This window comes from Lepisma saccharinum, chromosome 8 (assembly GCF_977018435.1).
Source record: "Lepisma saccharinum chromosome 8, izLepSacc3.1, whole genome shotgun sequence".
Classification (NCBI taxonomy): domain Eukaryota; kingdom Metazoa; phylum Arthropoda; class Insecta; order Zygentoma; family Lepismatidae; genus Lepisma; species Lepisma saccharinum.
Genome location: NC_139236.1, coordinates 64,338,995 through 64,354,253, shown reverse-complemented (window position 1 = coordinate 64,354,253; position 15,259 = coordinate 64,338,995). Strand labels below are relative to the sequence as shown.

The 15,259-nt window shown below is 38.7% G+C and overlaps 1 protein-coding gene across 3 annotated transcripts in view; it reads right to left on the bottom strand.

The window, feature by feature from the left end:
* The window catches only part of LOC145991068 (protein Skeletor, isoforms B/C), a 306,612-nt gene that overhangs the window by 259,697 nt on the left and 31,656 nt on the right, over positions 1-15,259 (bottom strand). For 2 of the 3 annotated variants that reach the window (XM_083126786.1, XM_083126787.1), the window contains exon 2: positions 6,593-6,661. The exons of the other annotated variant lie outside the window; for it this stretch is intronic. In XM_083126786.1, the coding sequence (XP_082982912.1) occupies positions 6,593-6,661 (69 nt within the window). The remainder of the gene's footprint in view (positions 1-6,592; positions 6,662-15,259) is intronic. 3 annotated transcript variants of the gene reach the window in all.

Below are 15,259 nucleotides of genomic sequence, written 5' to 3'. Positions count from 1 at the left end.
AATATGTGATGATGAGTACGGCCTAACTGTCAACAGTCTAATTCCTCCTCCAACAGTGATGACGGGCCCGAAATCTCAGGTTTTAACCTATTTTATTCCTTATTTGGTAACGTCACTATTCCAACATATATTTTCGTTTTAGCCATTTCTTAATGAAATACATGAATTCCATAGGTCCTAAAAACGGCTAAAAGGAGTTAAGATCCTAAAAAGGGCTGAATTGAACTTTTCAGCTAAATAAATGTAAAAAAATTAAAAATGCTGAGACCTTGTTTTGTTTCATCAGAGTGAACACATTGTTAACTGTACGGCAATATGAAAACTTATTCTGTCACCCCTCTCTCTCTCGCACACGCACACAGAACGGGGAATGGAAATGAGAGAAGGGAAATGGCATGGAAAAAAAGGAAAGCAAAGTTGGCATTACAAAAGAAATATCTTAACAATGACACGTTTTACATTTTTATTATTTTCTGTATTTTCTAAAAACTGTGTTTTTTGTATGCTTTAAGTTTAGTAAACCTGTAATGTGTGAAGGAAATTGTGTTTGCAGTATTGATGTTCATGTAAATGCAAAGATTTGTGATTGATCTCAATAAAAATACCGGTAGGGAAAAATCCTAAACAAAAAGGGCTAAATAATCTCTTTACAAAGCCTAAAATGATGTCTATAAAATCCTAAAAGTCCGGACCCTAGTAATGACAGTCTAGTTCTTGTCTGATGCTTGTCTAGATTGTGAGAGTCTGATGCTTGTCTAGATTGTGAGAGTCTGGTGCTTGTCTAGATTGTGAGAGTCTGGTGCTTGTCTAGATTGTGAGAGTCTGGTGCTTGTCTAGATTGTGCGAGTCTGTTGCTTGTCTAGATTGTGAGAGTCTGGTGCTTGTCTAGATTGTGAGAGTCTGGTGCTTGTCTAGATTGTGAGAGTCTGGTGCTTGTCTAGATTGTGAGAGTCTGGTGCTTGTCTAGATTGTGAGAGTCTGGTGCTTGTCTAGATTGTGCGAGTCTGGTGCTTGTCTAGATTGTGAGAGTCTGGTGCTTGTCTAGATTGTGAGAGTCTGGTGCTTGTCTAGATTGTGCGAGTCTGGTGCTTCTCTAGATTGTGAGAGTCTGGTGCTTGTCTAGATTGTGCGAGTCTGGTGCTTGTCTAGATTGTGAGAGTCTGGTGCTTGTCTAGATTGTGAGAGTCTGGTGCTTGTCTAGATTGTGAGAGTCTGGTGCTTGTCTAGATTGTGAGAGTCTGGTGCTTGTCTAGATTGTGCGAGTCTGGTGCTTGTCTAGATTGTGCGAGTCTGTTGCTTGTCTAGATTGTGAGAGTCTGGTGCTTGTCTAGATTGTGAGAGTCTGGTGCTTGTCTAGATTGTGAGAGTCTGGTGCTTGTCTAGATTGTGAGAGTCTGGTGCTTGTCTAGATTGTGAGAGTCTGGTGCTTGTCTAGATTGTGCGAGTCTGGTGCTTGTCTAGATTGTGCGAGTCTGGTGCTTGTCTAGATTGTGAGAGTCTGGTGCTTGTCTAGATTGTGAGAGTCTGGTGCTTGTCTAGATTGTGAGAGTCTGGTGCTTGTCTAGATTGTGCGAGTCTGGTGCTTGTCTAGATTGTGCGAGTCTGGTGCTTGTCTAGATTGTGAGAGTCTGGTGCTTGTCTAGATTGTGAGAGTCTGGTGCTTGTCTAGATTGTGAGAGTCTGGTGCTTGTCTAGATTGTGCGAGTCTGGTGCTTGTCTAGATTGTGCGAGTCTGTTGCTTGTCTAGATTGTGCGAGTCTGGTGCTTGTCTAGATTGTGAGAGTCTGGTGCTTGTCTAGATTGTGAGAGTCTGGTGCTTGTCTAGATTGTGCGAGTCTGTTGCTTGTCTAGATTGTGAGAGTCTGTTGCTTGTCTAGATTGTGAGAGTCTGGTGCTTGTCTAGATTGTGAGAGTCTGGTGCTTGTCTAGATTGTGAGAGTCTGGTGCTTGTCTAGATTGTGAGAGTCTGGTGCTTGTCTAGATTGTGAGAGTCTGGTGCTTGTCTAGATTGTGCGAGTCTGGTGCTTGTCTAGATTGTGAGAGTCTGGTGCTTGTCTAGATTGTGAGAGTCTGGTGCTTGTCTAGATTGTGAGAGTATGTTGCTTGTCTAGATTGTGAGAGTCTGGTGCTTGTCTAGATTGTGCGAGTCTGGTGCTTGTCTAGATTGTGAGAGTCTGGTGCTTCTCTAGATTGTGAGAGTCTGGTGCTTGTCTAGATTGTGGGAGTCTGGTGCTTGTCTAGATTGTGGGTCTTTTGATGCTTGTCTAAATTATGAGAGTCTTGATGCTTGTCTAAATTGCGATTTATGGAAGCCAAGTTCTTGTCTAAAGGATTGGAGAATATATCGTGTCTATAATATGGTACGTATACCATATGGATCTACTTCTTGCCTGAATTATGAGAGTCTATTTCTTGTCTAGATAATTGCAACATAGTTCTTTCTACATAATAGTTCGGTTCCAGTCTAGATGCTAGGTGCCTACTTTTTTTGTTCGGATGATAAGAATGAGGGTCTTATCTAGATGATAAGAAGTTTAATTTTTGCTATACAGCTCTCTGAATATGGTACACATCATCCAATATTTCCCGCCATTAGCAACCGAGAGGGAGAGATGCGGAACAGAAGAAAGAATGGGACAGAGAGAGAGAGAGAGAGAGAGAGAGAGAGAGAGAGAGAGAGAGAAAGGAATGAAAAGAAAATAAAGAAAAGATCAAAGATAAAAAGGGAGCAATGAATGGAGAACAGGACAGCAGCACGAACAAGAAAGTGGAAGAGTGATGAAGTAAACAAGAAAGAGAAGCGAACGATTGATTTGCTTTATTTTACTTCGCTTTTGTGCCACTTTTGGCTAATTTGCGAAGATGGGAATGAGCGATGATGTGATTAAATTGATGAATGGACACTCACAAACATCCATGACCAGGCCGGGATTCGAACCCGGGACCCCTGGCGTCGAAGCGCAATGTGCTAACCAGAGAAGGGAACGAAACGGTCATGATAGAGAATGGAGTGAGCGAGATAGTCATTATTAGGGCTCGGAAATTGAAGACCTATAAATTGCGAAAAAAAAGACCTATAAAAATACCTAAAAATATCTAAAAAAAGACCTAAAAACGGAAAAAAGGACGTATAAATGTGATCCAAATTAATTAATAACTTCAGTTCTAATTACATATTTAATGAATATGCCCGGCACCTCCTTATCTGACTCAGATCTTTTCAGGCGCGTGCTGTCTGGTCGTATACACAGTGCTGAAAGCTTCAAAACAAGAGAACGTTGCCACTTACAGCGCCATCTTCCAGACAAGTTACCGTTAAAGGACCTTGTACCGTACCTGCTTCAGTCGTCCAAAAATGTTTTTCTCTCGTTTCAGGGATGGTTCAAATATATATATATATATATATATATATATATATATATATATATATATTTACTACAGAAAGGATGTTTAAGAGATGATGAACTGATGATGATTCTAATTGAGAATCGTCAATAAAAACCTAGTCGAAAGAAGGTGAAGTTGTAAAAAAAAAAAAGCCGTTAAGACCTAAAAATAAGGCTAAAAAAGGACCAATAAGCCAAAGAACGCCGAAAAAGGCAAAATAAAGACAAATAAAACCCACCTTTTTCTGGCCTACAATGACCCAAACTGAACATATATTATGTTGGGCCTCGTCTTTGGACACTAGGAAGAAAAAGGATTTTTCCTCAACTTCCGACCCCTAGACATTATCGTTTCGGTAAGTTCACTACCTTCGTTCATTAATCTCTTACTCTTCTCGGCCTCTGTGTCATTCTTGTCGCATCGATCAAGGTAATGTTCTCGTCAAACACTATGCAAATGCAATGCCTCCGACTTCAATATCATTTTGAAATCCGCTCGAGTCCAACACTAGTCGCGGTCGCATGCCTACCGATCACAGCCCAAAACGACCAGATCGGGAAACCATAATAATTTCCAGTCCAAAAAGTAAAAACAAAAGAAAGTGTCAATCAAAACACTGTTAACCGACCCTGCAGATGAATTTCGCGAGGGCTGACATTAGTCATAGCGGTTCCAGACGCAACCATTTGCTCTGTGTTCCCAGGGCTTCCTGACTGGAGTCGTTTCTTTCTGCGATCACGATTCCGTCCAACCCAGCTCCACGAGGCCTCAGAGATGTTATTACAAGAGAGTTTTACAATCTGCCGGTTCCCAGGCCCTAACGGTAGACTGATGTATTTCCTGGTCAGTGTGGGTGGCAAGAAATGCATCCGATGGGCAAGATAAAGAAAGTTGATGCTTCTCACGTATTTTCACGCGGGGATTGATAGGCATCATGGACTTTCATGTCTTAACTTCCAGAAACATGACAAAAAGAAAAAGAAAAAGATACGATCTAAAAGTTTTCGGAATGAATAAAACCGAATGCAGTTTATTCTTGAGGTCGCCACATGTCTCTCATTTATCCGTATTGAGCACCTTCGTCTACTGACGTCAGCGCGGATTGCTTTCGTTGTTAGCTTAGGCATGATAGATTTAGGCCCCTTAGCATAAATACACGATAAATACACTACCATTTTTTGAGGCTTGACCAAAAAGGTTTTATTTATGCTAAGAGCCCTATACCTAACATGCCTAACGAGAACATTTATCGTGATGTCAGTAGACGAAGGTGTTCAATACCGTGTGCAATAAGCGAGACCCTTGCCGCATTACAGGTATGATGCACTGTTCATGCCAAAACTGTTCGTATGTGGGGAATTCAATCCAGGAATGACCACAAGCCAGAGCTGACCGTGTGTTGGAAATTACGGGTATTATTATTATTATTATTGTGACTAGTATTGCTTGTGAGATGGTCTTTTGAGACCGAACCGTGCGTTTTTAATACAGATGTTTCCATTCCGTTGTCGTTAATCAATATAGATTATTAGGTGAAACGAGCTCAACTAGGTGACTTGTAACATATGATAAAATGTATTATGTATTTACAAACTACTAAGTATATTATTTGGATTTTTTTTAAATATCACCTTTGTAGAAACTTCATCTTTTTAATATTTCAGCATCTTGAGTTAAATCATTTCACCTAAGAGAAACCCGTAGTGTTGGCTAAAGAGGTCATGTAAGGAAACATTCACTAGTTTATAAGGTTGCGTATGGCAACACTGAAAAAATATGTAAACGTCTAGATTGTATGTACTTGTGTACCTGTGTTGATGTGATTCTTTTTGTTGCCCATCTTAGTATTCAAGAGTAGTTTCTAATTAAATCTCCAATTAGTGTTACAAATATTGTTCACAAATAATTTCAGTTAATAAAATTTACAGTAGTGTCATCCATAGTGTATGCTAATAAAATCTTCTAGTAATGTCAGCTAATAAAACCTGCAAGTAATGTCAGCTAATAAAATCTGCTAGTAAAGTCATAAATATTGTTCACAAGTAATGTCAGCTAGTAAAGTCATAAATATTGTTCACAAGTAATGTCAGCTAATAAAATCTGCTAGTAAAGTCATAAATATTGTTCACAAGTAATGTCAGCTAATAAAATCTGCTAGTAAAGTCATAAATATTGTTCACAAGTAATGTCAGCTAATAAAATCTGCTAGTCAAGTCATAAATATTGTTCACAAGTAATGTCAGCTAGTAAAGTCATAAATATTGTTCACAAGTAATGTCAGCTAATAAAATCTGCTAGTAAAGTCATAAATATTGTTCACAAGTAATGTCAGCTAATAAAATCTGCTAGTAAAGTCAAATATTGTTCACAAGTAATGTCAGCTAATAAAATCTGCTAGTAAAGTCATAAATATGGTTTACAAGTAATGTCAGCTAATAAAATCTGCTAGTCAAGTCATAAATATTGTTCACAAGTAATGTCAGCTAATAAAATCTGCTAGTAAAGTCATAAATATTGTTCACAAGTAATGTCAGCTAATAAAATCTGCTAGTAAAGTCATAAATATTGTTCACAAGTAATATCAGCTAATAAAATCTGCTAGTAAAGTCATAAATATTGTTCACAAGTAATGTGAGCTAATAAAATCTGCTAGTCAAGTCATAAATATTGTTCACAAGTAATGTTAACTGATAAAACCTGCAATTATACAATTATAATTGTTCACAGCTAATATAATCTTCTAGTAATGTCAGCTAATTAAATCTTCAAATAGTGTCATAAGCATTGTAAACAAGTAACATTCGCTCATAAAATCTGCTAGTAATGCCAAATATTGTTTACAAGTAATGTCAGTTAATATAATGTGCTAGTAAAGTCATAAATATGGTTCACAAATAATGTCAACTAATACAAATCTGCACGTCATAAATATTTTTCATGAATAATGTCTAGTAATACAATCTGTCAGCAATAATTTCCTCTGATAAAGTCAGAACTAACGTGCACAAAGAATGGGGCAAGACCAAACGTGAAACCAAACTAACGAAAGTGTAAGTGAGGCGATATATTGCAATTCTAGTTCCCAAACTATACAACTATCACACATGCGAAAGACATGCTTCTCTCCCACTAACTACCTAAGTGCAGAAGAAGTGCTAAAGTGCCAACTACAATATTCACAACACTCAGGGATAGACCTACTCACTTTTCCCAACGTATCTGTCGAGCACTGTTTGGAATCCCGACTTCAGCTCTGTGAGTACCGCTATGTTACCTGCAAGTAGAAATTTATCCACTAACCCATCACCTCAGTAACAACCACCCACTACACCACCTCTACCACTTGTCACCCACAACATGAAATTAAGTATTAGCACAGATAAGGGTATATACCCTTATCTGTGGTATTAGCGGCATGCATGAAGTTAGTGCGTTTGAAACAGAATTATACATACACAATTGTGCGACATTTAAAAGAAGGTGTGGTTTAATTGGACACTATGTTTTACAAGGATCTTAAGTAGAATGTGAATCAGGGGTCCATATCTGAATCATTATTACAGAACGAGTTTAGGGAGATTAACTCCTGATCGGGAGGTTCAGGGGCGTATATTCCAGGCTAGCTAGGATATCTGCAAAGCCTGAAGTCTAGAAAGTAAAATACTGAAGAGAAAAATCTCTTGGAAACTGTGTGAATTAAGATGATTTGAAAAATAATATAATGGCGATTCTAAAGTTGGCAACCAGAATTCTTACGTGTTGGCAACCAGAATTCCTAGGTGTTGGCAACCAGAATTCCTAGGAGTTGGCAACCAGAATTCCTAGGAGTTGGCAACCAGAATTCCTAGGAGTTGGCAACCAGAATTCCTAGGAGTTGGCAACCAGAATTCTTAACAGTTGGCAACCAGAATTCTTAAGAGTTGGCAACCAGAATTCTTAAGAGTTGGCAACCTGAATTCCTAGGAGTTGGCAACCTTAATTCCTAGGAGATGGCAACCTGAATTCCTAGGAGTTGGCAACCTGAATTCTTAAGAGTTCGCAACCTGAATTCTTAAGAGTTGGCAACCTGAATTCTTAAGAGTTGGCAACTTGAATTCTTAAGAGTTGGCAACTTGAATTCTTAAGAGTTGGCAACCTGAATTCTTAAGAGTTGGCAACCTGAATTCTTAAGAGTTGGCAACCTGAATTCTTATAAGTTTGCAACCTGACTACCGTTGTGATGGCAACGTGGCTTCCTTGAAGATGTCAAGAACGAACCTAGTCTTCTCCCTTCCTCCATAGGACCAAGTGTCATAGTGAGATAGCCCATGTCTTACACTTAGCATACGCCACTGGGGAGGTTCCAGGTTCGAATTCCGCGGACGTTTATCGTGATTGGGATCTTGTCGTGGTTCGCTTCTGTCAACCATACTGTAAAATAATTTCGCTGATTGAGAAGCTTTCAGAACCTAATTTTGATCACTTTTGAATGCGTCATTGCGTTACAATTGCGCGTGGAAGTGTACAAAGGTACACTAAAGTGTTCTGAAAACCAGATAGATCACCACCGGCTGGGCGATTAATCGTTTATATTCGAACTAAAAGTACACGTACGCGCGCGCGCACACACACACACTGCAGAGTGATTTTAACAGCACACTACGACGCCAAGGGTCCCGGTATCGAATCCTGGCTTGGGTGTTCATTGTAAGTTCCCCTTCAACAATTTCATCATATAATCACTCATCCTTATCTTCGCGATTAGCCAAAAGTGGCAGTAAAGCGAAGTAAAATAAATCAATCAATAAACACACACGGACGGGGGGGGGGGGATATGTGGCGAAGCGATGGTAGAAAGAGAATAAAGATGTAAAGAAAAAGAGAAGAGGAAGTGGAAGAGAACGCAAAAGAGAGAATTGAGGTATGTAAAAGTGAAGAAGAGAACACGAGAGAGAGAGAGAGAGTAAAATATAGTACCTATATAAAGAGAGAAAAGTAGAAGGAAGTGATAGTGAGATGCAGACAGAAGAAGGGCGACAGAGAAGAAAGATAGACAGAGAATGAATGATAGAGAAAGAGAGAGAAAGGAAGTAAGAAGAAGACAACAAAGGAAAGCAAAGAGATAGAAAGAAACAGAAAAAAGAGTAAGAATTTTAGCAGCCATGATTTCGTCCACACAGTTGAATTCTCTAATGCTGTCTGTAGCTAAATGCATCAAAATGAAAACAACAGCTGCAGAATCATCAAATGACTGGATTTTTAGGATTATGCACGGAAGAGAAAATATAGGACACACATATGCCTTGCATGGATCTTAATCCCAGCACTTATCAGTAAAGCACGCTATAGCTCTCGCCACGAAAACAGTCCAGTCAAGGTCGGAGCTTCCCCTTGCGTCCTCCACACCCCTCGCCCTCCAGGGTTGCCACACTTCTCCTAAGCTGCTCACTCGACACTTCGCGCGTTGTACGTATGCGGTTGATTTCGTCCTTTGAAATCGTTGCTCATTGACAACAATGTAGGTGGGTGGCGTGACCTTGACTGGACTGTTTTCGTGGCGAGAGCTTTAGTCGCTATAAGACGGAAACGAAGTTGTGATAAGTGTAAACAAAACAAATGTACAGGACTGGTGAAGTTCAACCTACTTTGAAAGCGCGCACAAAACAGACTTACTGCTGCGAAAGCGAAAAAGAGTTTCAAGTCTGCGTTCGAGCGTAAAAGACTTCTGAACAGACCAGACAAGGTGAAACATTGTTCGTGCCAGTGCGTGGTTCAAGCTCTCGTCCAATGCTTCGGGAAACGAGTGACGTAGATGATGACGAATGTCCCAAGACAATTAGCGTAGTCAAGTGGCGCAAATTATCCAAGAGCTGGCAGGAAAATGTTGTCGACCGACAGAGTTAAGGACCCACACGCAGCTGACAAAGACCAATGCTCGAAACTTGCCGCTCATCATTCAAGACACGAATGAGTTATTCGATCTCGGCAATAAAGCTTCGAAGCCCTTTCGCGACAGAGACCCTTCGAGATGAGGCAGAAATACCATCAGAGCACAGGCGTAACTTGAGGAGGCAATTGGGCACTCGCTCCCTTATTTTAAGGTTTATTAATTTATGCAAGTCCTTTCAAAGTTACGCTGCTATCTCCTCTTCTTCGAGACTTTAGTTAATTGGAGTGATTGATTGATTTGGTTTACTTTTCTCTGTCTTTCTGGCACTTTTGGCTAATCGCGAAAATGAGGATGAGTGATGATATTTTGCAACTGATGAAGGGGCATTTACAAAGAACACCCATACCCATGCCGGATTCGAACCAGGAACCCCTAGCGTTGTAGCGCGTTGGTTGCGCTAACCACTCCGCCACAGAGGAGTAAATTCGAATATACACAAGCGAATGTCTCACCTGAATCACAATTGCACCATTACTGCGTTATGGTTTAATATGCAAAATATCGCTTTTCGTTTGTTTTTGACACGTTTTATTTTATATTTCTTGTACTTATTTAACTAAACTCGAGAAGAGATCGAAATGGAAAGTTTGGACGATAGCGCGATGGTTACCTTGTAATAAAAGAATCCCGGGTACGATTCCAGATGAGTCGAATTTTAAACTGTAGGTCCAGTATAAAGAATAAAATAGGCTGAAAGTTTTGGAACAGAAAAGCAAGGCAGGCATCCTTATTTATTCAAGAAACAAGACCAGTATAAGTGTCAGCACCACCAACTCTGGCACAAACCAGTATACGCATTTTCTTCCTGCACTACGGAAAATATATCATCACCTGCCATCACTGACTTAGCAACTATTTTCTGTCCACTATAAGAAGGGAATCAATGTAAACAATGCACATGAGCAGCCGTGCAGGAATCTGCCGCGTATGAATGTAAACATGCCGTATTAATCAACGTATCTATTATATTGAAAGCTGTGTAACTACGACCAATATATGCATAGCCAAAAAAGAACACCAGAACTAACAAACATAGCTCGGAATGTACGTGGGTTTGTTTACATAAACTTGGTTATTGCAGTGGATTAAGAATAGTTTGTTGAGTTTTGTTTTTAGATCCACTTTATGCACAAAGGCTAATTGTGACTTGAGTAACAATGGAAATATAATATGCATATTTTTATATGTATTAAAAACAGCCTGAAACATATGAAAACTAATCTCGATCGGACCTTACACTCCGAACCACCGTACACAACCACAAGAAATCGAACATAAAACCCTTTGATCTAAATGTGATAGCATTTGTAGATATTTCAGAAATAGATGTTTCTACGTTATTTGTACGTATATGCTAGTGATTACAGAAAGAAATAGAAAAACTTGAGAATTCATTTCCTTCGGAAAAACATCAGAAAGATGCTCTCGCTTGCATCATCGGTTAACCAGTTAACGTTATTGCATTGTAACCAAGAAGCCGCGGATTCGATTTCCGATGTCGACTTAATTATGTATCTAGTCCAGATGAATCATAATTTCTGATATTTATTTATAACTTCATTTATGCTAAACTTTGTTTCGTTCTTTAACTATGTGGAAAAAATATTGCTCGAACATTTTTTGTTCGTTGTTACAATACTTAGTCGACCTTTTGGGAGGGGTACTTGCCCTCGTGTCCCTCCCGAAAACGCCAATGATAGTGGATGCTACATGGTTGGCGTTCAATACCCAGTGAAGGCACGTAGTGGTGCGGATCCCTCTGTATGTGCAGTAGGGTGGAACGAAAAAAATATTAAAAAAAAAATTCTAATAGAGCGGAAAAGTTGCCTTTTAATGCAAAAACGACAAAAATAAAATTTGATGGTAATCTGAGCATGTCTTGAGGTGGCGCAAGTTCGATAAAGTTTCATAAATTAATATTTTAATAATTATTTTCTTTATCCTCACCTTAAATTTAAAACCCCCCAAAAAACGTTTGTTCTATTAATAAAAAGGCATAAAAAGTACGAACTTTTTATTTGGGATTTTGTAGCGCAAATAAGAAACTAGAGAAAAAGGTTGAAATAGAGCAAAAAAAAAAAAATTATGAAACTTTATTGCACTTGCGGCACCTCAAGACATGCTCCGATTACCATCAAATTTTATTTTTGTCGTTTTTGCATCAAAAGGAAACTTTTCCGCACTATTAGAATTTTTGTTAATTTTTTTTCGTTCCACCCTAATGTGCAGTTCCGATTAGCCTAAGTGTGCACAAAGTGAACTTAAAACAGAAACTCAAACTCTACATGGCTGTTGCTGTCCTACCACCCCTGTAAAAATTCCTTCCTGTGCCTTCTTGATTGCTTCCTCTTACCAGGTGCACAGAATGATCAACACACTGGACCCTGTCTTTCATAACGACATTCTCCTGTCACTGAGGACAACTGTGGACGTGACATAGCGCCACGCTTCCTGCACTTCCTGATGCCATTGGTTGATTTATCCAATGCCTAACTCTGCGGCGATGAGTAAATTTCAATAACAAGGTTTCAAAGACAAGACACGCAATGCCATGCAGGGGAGTGAGTGTTTCTGGATGTTGCTGTCAATGCGGTTGATTGTACCTGTCACTGTGACTACTGTATTCTTAAAATAGCCATTTTGAAAGAATCATTAATACAGTTGAATACATTTTCAATACAATAGTACTTTTTAGTCGTTCAATTATATCACTTCCCTTCTCCCAAGGCGTGTTTAACAGCAGTTTAAATCGATGAAAACAATCTGTTAGTGGTGATAGGAAGAACTGTAGCAGCTTGTGAACTGAATAAGTTCTTGCATCTCCTCTCCCGTTTCATGATTTGTCCCCTTCTTTAGTTGCTTCAAAAAGTGAAATTTCAGTCATTATTGTTATCCTATTCTATCTTTACCAAGTCTCGGACATTGCTTATTTGAGAAGATATGTCGAGAAATCAAAAAAGTGTGTCAATGTCAGTCATCCTCGATCTCCCCTACAGGACGACTCAAAAGTAGATCAACCTGTAATCTGATCGTAAACAACATCAAAACCGTACGATGCAGGGACACGATTTCCACCAACTGCAGAGAATCGAACTTTGACATAAATTTAAATCATGTATTGACCTAAGTAAATTAAATAATGGTGCAGATCACATTGGAGGAAAAGCAGACTAAGAATTATCTATGAAATATAATTTAAAAATTCCTGACTAACGCCATGAATAACGGTAGTTTTTTCTTCTCTACCAACTCAATCCGTACGCAAGAGCTGTGCCAACCAATGCTTGTTCACCATACATCATTGGCTCGCCTGTTATGTGCCCATCTTGGTGCAAAGTTATGACGTCACAGTTTATACCGCGATCTTAATTGAGGCTACACGCAGTTTATATGAATTTTCGAACTTAGCACAAGAGCATAGAGACCAATGAGCTGCTCCATTCACAAACAAGCCCATTGACTAGATAGTTTCAGCTGAGTGGAGATCAAAATATTCCAATGAGAGTATTGCAGGAAACGTTGCGAGTAAATGCCAATGCACAATGTTAACCCACATCTGTGTCGTTGTTATGGTAACTATATATATTCCTCAATGACTAAGAGGAAGCTTCGACGAAAATACTTTCAAAGACTCACTTTGATGATATTTAATTAATAAGATTCGGTTAATTCTAGCGAGCAAGCCTCAATCCAACATTCCAAGAATACAGATTAATATTTCTCTTCTAGATTTTCAAGCAAAAGGTCATTAAATAGGACGAAAGAAAAGGTTTCAAAGACTGCGAATATTGTTAGGCAATGCTCCAGCGAAAGGCTCTCAATAAGACATAATGAACCTGTAGATAGAGTAATTATTTTCTAACTCATCTTTTCATAACTATCTATAGTGAAAGAAATTTCTGGATACGCTGAATTAAAAAGTTAGCAGTGTTAAAAAAATCATATTGAATGACTCGCGTCTGAAATTTTACAGGGATTGGCTCTTTCCAGACCGAAATTTCCAGAATTGTTGATTAATTAATTTCCTGCTGAATAACAAAAATAAGGAAAGGTATATGTTTGGTTGGCACCCTCTCAAGTATAAGCATACTGTTGTGAAAGGTTTCGAATGAAAGGCTGTGCCATGCGGATCACAATGCAAGACTTTTGAGCACTAGGGCGTTTGAAAATCCAACATTATGTTTGTTTCACACTGATCTATTCCCTTACGTGATCGTTCTGAATGAGCTTTGTAACAGTTTTTACACCTGACGATGTGGAAGGCTTACGTATCTTTTGTTATTGATTTGTATGTCTTGGATTCTTAGAGAGTTTAATAAGAATTTTATGACACTGAAATGGTAAAAAGATACGTAAACATTGATGAAACAGAACCATATCGTCATATCTGCAAAACTCTAGGTATATCAAAGCTGCTACTCAAAATGCCCAACTGTAGTTCCTAAATCAGTTATGTTATTATCAAATTCTTTAAACTTTATCAAGGAAAATAATTCTATGTCGACCGAATATCAACTACCAAAATTTTGACGTAAACGTCAGTGATTCGCTTGGAAAGCTTCTCTAATGCACCGTAACAAAAGTGCACAGCCAGAGCCATCTATAATTGGCTTATCTACATGCTTCGTTGAACAAGAAACTTGTTATCTTATTCGTAACCCAGCATCATCCGTACCACATGCTAAGATGGATGCTCCGCTTGGATGGATACGAAAGGTCATTGTCCATTTTCGTGTGTTGCGATTCCAGACTACGGAAACAAAATGCCAAACATGCAAAATGTAAAAGAATATAAATAAACGACGGGCTAAGTAAGGGGGGATGACATCTCCCCCTTCCCAGTAGTGAACATCGGAGACGATTTTTAAAAGTTTCCTTATGCAATATGAAGTAAATTTAAAAAATATTTGCCACAATAGTTTTTTCCCATTAACATACGAGGGGCGATCAAAAAATTCGTGGCACAAGGTTTATTGATCATTTTTTTTAAAAAAAAATCCATCTTCTTTCACTTTCAATTAAACCTCTCGTTTGTTGATGCTACATACAGATGCACACTGTACAGAAAGCTGCCAGAAATGGTTCTATAACATCAAAAGTGTTTGTGACAAAATGTAGAATAGCAAGTTCTAAATTGAGAGTGGCAAACGAAATACTCGGAATGAGAGGCATAAATGAGTGAGAGAGAAATAAAAAGATAATAAGACAGATAATAAACGGAGGAAGAGGAAGAAAAATAGAAGACCAAATAGAAAGAACAAAAGCAGAAAGATAGAGAAGTAGAGGAAGAAAAACAGAGGGGGATAAATATAAAGATACTGGGGAAGAGAAAATGGAAGAAAGGGAGAAAGAGAAAAGAAAGATAAAAAGAGAGAGAAAGATAGAAACAGATAGAAAACGAAAAAGTGAGAGAAAGAAAGAGAAAGAAAATGAAGAAAGGGAGAAAGAGAAAGAAAAACGAAGGAAAAGAGAAAGAAAAATATATTGAGAAACAGAAGCAGAAAGCGAAGTAGAGCAAGAAAGAAATTGGGAATAAATAAGAAACTGGGAAAGAGACAAAGAGAAAACAGCAAGAAAGAGAAACGGACAAGCAGAGAAATAAAAAGATATTGAGAAACAGAAGCAGGCAAAATAGAAAAAAGATAGAGGGATAATAAAAGAAGAAAAAGATTCGTAAACAGAGACAGAAAGAAAGAGAAAACAAAACAAGAAAGAAAGATTAAGGGCACGAGGAACAGTTCCCATGTCCAGCCAGTAGCGAGGGGACCCGAAACTGTTCCCCCCACACCACCGACCTTTCCCGCGGCGAGCTGTAGAAAGAGTTCTGTACTCTGGATGGTTGTAGGAGGGTAGAAAACTTAACATTACGCTTATGGGTGTATGATTTTACTTCTTATCTTGGGAATATCGAAGTCCCGATGGTGCATAAAAACATGAACGGAA